Source organism: Glycine max, chromosome 10 (genome assembly GCF_000004515.6).
Source record: "Glycine max cultivar Williams 82 chromosome 10, Glycine_max_v4.0, whole genome shotgun sequence".
Lineage (NCBI taxonomy): Eukaryota > Viridiplantae > Streptophyta > Magnoliopsida > Fabales > Fabaceae > Glycine > Glycine max.
This window is the reverse complement of record NC_038246.2, coordinates 7,509,493-7,515,784: the sequence shown is the minus strand read 5'-3', so window position 1 is coordinate 7,515,784 and position 6,292 is coordinate 7,509,493. Positions and strand designations below refer to the sequence as shown.

Sequence of the window (6,292 nt, the reverse complement as noted above, 5' to 3'; positions counted from 1 at the left end):
AAAACAAGTATAACTTTAAGAGGTCAATATTCCCGAAAGGCATGGCAAGTTGCAATTATTAGGAATAAGAGGGGGAGAATTGATGAAGGGAAAAGAAGCTTGAGAGCTTGAACATTGAGAATTATCAAAAGGAATCATATTAAAGAAAATTGTTAAGATGAGAATTATACGACGAACTCTTATTTAGAGCTAATTGGATTAACCATTCCTAACTGACTAACTAACTTTTTATAACCTCTGTTAGCAATTACCCAGTGTATCATGATATTATCATCATATAACATACCCAATACATGTTGGCATGCTGCATAATGTCAATAATCCAAACATACATCAAAATAGAGCCTGAAGCCCGGCCTTGCAACATACAAAGATAAGGTGCAGAAACAGGGTAAGAGTTTGTATCAACAGCAAAAATACCAAGAACCAGCGGCAGTTAGGACTTTTAGGAGATTTAAACCCACCAACTAGGAAGGAAAAAACACAAATTTCTACAATTGGAAAGTACAAAGCATTTCATTAGGATTTTCTCCAAGCTCTTCTTATCAGGGTGTTACTCGACACTCATAATTTTTTTCAATCTCTCTTCTCGGATCCTAATATTTTCCTAATTTATTTATTGAAACAAAACATGGATCCCTCACATCCCTTTCTTTCTTTTGAAGGCATCGTTATAAATACTCCATTCTATTCTTCATTTACTCTCCCCAACGCAACAGAGAGAGAGAGAGAGAGAAATCAGAAAAACAAACCCACCAGGGACCACGTCCTCCCACACCACCTCACCCATCATTACACTATCGCCATGGTCGAACCAAAGTCCCGAACCGTGGGCGACACCGAGCGAAGCTGGTGCCGAGCCGTCCGCGGCGGCACCGGCATCGCGGTCCTCGCCTTCCGAACCTCAATCCCCCCCGACATCTCCATGCTCCAAACCTCCCTCCGAACACTCCAAACCTCCCACCCGATCCTCAGGTCCCGACTCCAAACCAACGCAACAACATTCTCCTTCCTCACCTCCCCAACCCCTTCCATCAACATCTTAACTCTAACGCTCCCTACTAACGTCACCGACCCCCTCACCCACATCCTCGAGCTCGAGCTCAACCGCAACACGTGGCACGACTCCACCACCGAAGAAAACGTCTTCTTCGCCACCCTCTACGCGGGCCCCAGCACCAACACCTGGGTGGTCGCACTGAGGCTCCATGTCTCCGCGTGTGACCGCACCACCGCGCTGCTTCTTCTCAGGGAGTTATTTACCCTCGTGGAAGAGAATAATAATAAGAGTCTCATTAATCAGTATCCTCAGGAAGCAACGAGTTTAGCTATTGAAGATCTATTGCCCCGTGGTAAGGGCAAGAAGCCCATGTGGACGCGCGGGCTTGACATGCTTAAGTACTCGCTCAACTCCTTCAGGCTCACCAACTTGAAGTTCGTCGACGCCAAGAATCCCAGGTTTTCTCAAGTGGTTAGGTTGGAACTCAACCAAAACGACACCAAAGAAGTTCTAGCAGTAAGCTCTCTTAGTCATTTTTTAAGAGTAATAATATATAAATATTTTTTTTATATTATATTATAAATTTTATCATATTTATATTATTTTTTAATTTTTATCTCAGTTTAGATAGGTTAAGGACGTTCAAATAATTTTTTTCATGTTTTCACACCTACTATATCAATATGCACCGTTGAGAGACCAGAAAAACAGAACAAAAAAATAAAGAGAAGAGAGTGAACTTAATAAATGTGATTGGTTTATTGATTGTTAATGTGATGGAAAACAAAAAAGAACATTGGTAAGTTTGTGCAAAAATTAGAATTTAGAATATATTTATTGTCTATATATAATTACTTTTTCAGGAAATAATTACTATTTTAAATTTCTAGTAACACCCTTTGGTTCGTTGAAATTAAACCTTATGTGGAAACTAATTAGTTCTATACTATGGTTTTCTTTAGAGGAAAATATGCTATGTGATTTATGTTTCTTATAATTAGAAATAAAAAAAAATATGTCATTTATTTTTATATATAGAATTAAAAGTAGTATTTGTTTAACCTTAAATTTGTAATCACCGCTTGGATTATATTCTCCATGCGGGTTAGAAGGATATATGTCTTTTTTTTTTAGTGATATGTGTCTTCTATCAATGTTGCTTTTTTTTTTCGATAAATATTATTGTTAATTTTGTTAGAATTTAAAAATACTTGTTTAACCGTAAATTTGTTATCACAACTTGGATTATGTTCTCCATGCGGGTTAATTAGAAGGATAAATATGCCTTATTTTTTTTTTTTTTTTGAAGTGATATATGTCTTCTTAGTATATGCATGATATTGATGTTGTGTTATTTTTTTTTTGATAAATATTAATTATTAGTTTTGTTAGACTATTAGTGAAAGAAATTTAATCTTATGATCATTCTATTCCCTCTTCAATCAATCATGAAGTCAATTTAATTTTATAACTCCTGATGACATGGTGTCTCTTAATGAAATAGAAAAAGAATATTTTGCCATTAAATAAAAAATGTGAGAATTAAAAAAGAAATCAAGGATTTCAAACCAGCAGTACTGATCATGTTTTGATGGGAAAAGGGTGAATTTAATAACCAATTGTAGATGACTATTTACTTTTGGTGAGTTGGTGAAAAACTTGAAGTTGCAGTAACTAACCGACCATGTGAATGTATTTCAGGGGTGCAAGTTGAGTGGGATTAAACTGTGTGGAGCACTGGTTGCAGCTGGATTAATGGCTGTCCATTGCTCGAAACGAAGCTCCAGGAAGTATGGGGTTGTAACCCTAACTGATTGCCGATCCAGTCTTGAACCATCTCTCACTGACAAATTTGGTTAGTATGTGTACTTTAGTTGTTCAGATTTCTCATTAATTATTACTTTCCCTTTATAAAATATTATATATGCTGATAAATTTGTTTCTTAATTATCGAGTTTGGAGATATTATTATGTGAGAAAAAAAAAACTTATCTCATAAAAAATACACCATGCTAGCACTTAGCTCAAACCTTATATCTAGTTTGAAAGAACAAGTCACATTTTTATCGCTGATGTTATTTTAGTTAAACAATATTATCTCCTGTATGTTAAAACTATGTCATCACATGTAGAAGTAGAGCACCTAATTATTATTTATTAGCTTGTACGATCAAATTAATTATTAGTTTACAGCGTAATGACCCCTAGTACTAACTAGTAAGTTTCACAAAAAAATCTGATTACTTAGTAGCTGACAAACTAGCAAGCAAAACTAGCTTTTTTATTTCAATATTTCATGATGTGGGTCCTAATCCCTTCCTAACTTATTTTTAACTTTTAAGATAACTATTATAAAAATTTATAAATCTAACATATATTGTTATTTGAGATTGATAATATAAAAAAAATATTAACATTATTAATGCATATATTATTTATTATATGATATTAAAAATACACTCCAAAACTAAAGAAGACAAACTTTTGTATCCTGTTTTAATTTTCATAAAATATTTTCATTTTGAAAGGTACTTTTCCGACATCATGACATAGATCTTCGCAAGAATTAATTGTGAAGTTGATATATCGCACCGTTTTAGTACAAGCATCGTCTGACCTTCTTACTATGAAATAACCATTAGTTAATATGTTTTTATTGAAAGTAGATGGTTGACAACGACACAATTAAAATTTAAATTTCTTCTTAATAATTCATATTTTAAATACATCAACATTAAAATTTGACAGAATTTACTGAAATAAAATTTTAATTATAAACAGAATAATACTTGACTAATAAAATTAATGATTTATTCGATAAAATACCTTTTTTATGATTGAAATGTCCCATTACGTATTGTGGATTCTACATTAAAAACTGAGCAAGGTGCTTATATGTAATTCTGTAAGTACATACGGGTATCACTGTTTCAGTATTATTTTTTATCCATAAAAATTAAATACAATACTGAAATTTTATAATACTCACACATGCTGAATCAATAAACTAAATATCCTTAATTTTTAGTTCATAGTATGCATACCCTATAAATGGTAACATTGAATCGTATACGACAGAGCAAAGACAAAACTAGCATTGATGTTAAAGTTTCGCTGCAGCATATTAATTGAAGCAAAAATTAGTCTCACTGACAAAAATACTCATACTCATGTTCAGGATTTTACCACTCTGCCATTCTAAATTCCCACGAGATGAAGGGAGGGGAAACCCTATGGGACTTGGCAAAGAGAACATATGAAGCATTTGCAAACTCAAAGAAATGCAACAAGCACTTCTCGGACATGGCTGACCTAAATTTCTTGATGTGCAAGGCCATAGAGAACCCGGGCTTGACGCCATCGTCATCTTTGAGAACGTCGATCATGTCGGTGTTCGAGGACACGGTGTTCGACAATGGTGGCAAGAAGCAAAGGGAGATTGGGGTGGAGGACTACATGGGTTGCGCCTCCGTGCATGGGGTGGGGCCCTCTATCGCCATTTTTGACACCATTAGAGACGAAAGCTTGGATTGTCTGTGTGTCTATCCGACGCCTTTGCACTCACGGGAGCAAATGATAGAGTTTGTTGAAAAAATGAAGGTTATTCTCATCGAGGCTACAAAGACATGCAAGAAATGATCAAGTGAGAAACATATTAATGAAACTTGGGTAAATTTCTCTATAAACATTTAAGAAAGAAGAAAATAAATTGGTAAAATAAATTAAACTTTTTTTATAAATTAAAATTAGCTTATATAACGTTCAACTAACTTTTTCAAAAGTTTGCGTGTATAAGTTAATTTTAATATACGAAAAAAGATTAATTCACTTCATCTTTTTCTTTTCATTTATAGATTCTTAGAAAAATTTATTTAATCTGGATTATCATCATTACAGACTTATTATTATATAAAGAAAAATGCTAATTAGGACGAAACTATATATTCTCATCAAATTCATACGAATCGCGTTTTATGTCAAAACTTGCGATTTTTTTTCTAGTTAATATATGCTTTAGAAATATGATATATCTGTCCACAACGCAGTTTCTTCAATTGGTGCTATTCGTACTGAATATTATTGAAAAAGCAATGTTGTTATTATATTTGTAAGTCCTAGCTGCTGATACTTGAACTTGACGAATGACAATCAATTATTACAAAGACAGACGTCTGATTTAAATTCAAAATACTGCGTAAGTCCCATGTTTTTTTTCGTAATGAATAACATATTGCTGTAAAATTAGTTTCTAGTATCGTATTTGACTTTAGATCAGAACTGAAGGGGGAAAAACAAAATTAACCTTTAGTCTTGTAATTGAGATTTAATTTGTATGTTTTAAAATTAACTATAGTAAAATTGACTTTAATTAAGCAGATTAATGTAATTTGAATATGCCTAAATCTACATATCAATGTTGCATTACAAGTTTGTTAGGTAGCAATAGTTGATAGTTAATTTATGAGAGTTTCCGTATAAATACTTAGACAGAATGTTTGAAGATATTATCGTTAGTTTTTAATTTTTTTTTAGTTGCTGAAAATTTTATTTGACTGTTTAATAAATGAGTTTTAGTTTAATATTTTCTAAAATAAATAAAAAAATCTATTAGTTACTTGAAATAGTAATTTTAAAATATTATTTTTAAATTTGTAACTTTTTATATTAATTTTTTGTTCGATCTTTTGGACATGTATTGAATTTCATTTTTAATCTTTTCTATTCAAGCTAAAAAAAATTCATTTATATAATTTTATATTTTTTAGTTACTTTAACATATAATTTTACCAAATATATATAATTTAATAAGATAATTTTTCAGCTTTTCTACCAACTATTTTTTTAAGTTAATTTTATCAAACATAACCTTAATCTTAACTCACTCCGCTGAATAATATTTTGTCAGTTTTACACTATAATTGTGTGCAAAAAGTAACACACACGCACGATATAGATAAGAAGCACATAAATTAAAAATACTAAATTCCAACTATTTATTTTAAACAAAGGAAAAACTATTTTTTTTGGAATATATAAATAAATTCCTTTCAAATTCCTCTCGACTCAGGTCAATGTAGTCAGTATACATCTTTCATTTTTCATTTGATTTCTTCACCATTACCACATTGAAAAACCAAGTGGTATAGTCAATTTCTCTGATGAACTGAGCAGTTATTAGTTTGACAAGCTTTTGTTGTACTACCTAACACCTCTCTTCCCCTAATTTTCTCTTCCTCTACACAATGGGCATCTTTGTGTATAGCTAACTTATGGCAATGAATGTCTCGGTCA

At 32.1% G+C, this 6,292-nt stretch overlaps 1 protein-coding gene across 1 annotated transcript; it reads left to right on the top strand.

The window, feature by feature from the left end:
- The first annotated feature begins 553 nt into the window (after positions 1-553).
- Positions 554-4,707, top strand: LOC100791257 (uncharacterized). Its single transcript, XM_003537027.5, has 3 exons — positions 554-1,516; positions 2,702-2,855; positions 4,179-4,707. Exons 1-3 carry the CDS (start codon positions 632-634, stop codon positions 4,637-4,639), a joined length of 1,500 nt encoding a protein of 499 aa, XP_003537075.2. The 5' UTR covers positions 554-631; the 3' UTR covers positions 4,640-4,707.
- Positions 4,708-6,292: the final 1,585 nt, after the last annotated feature.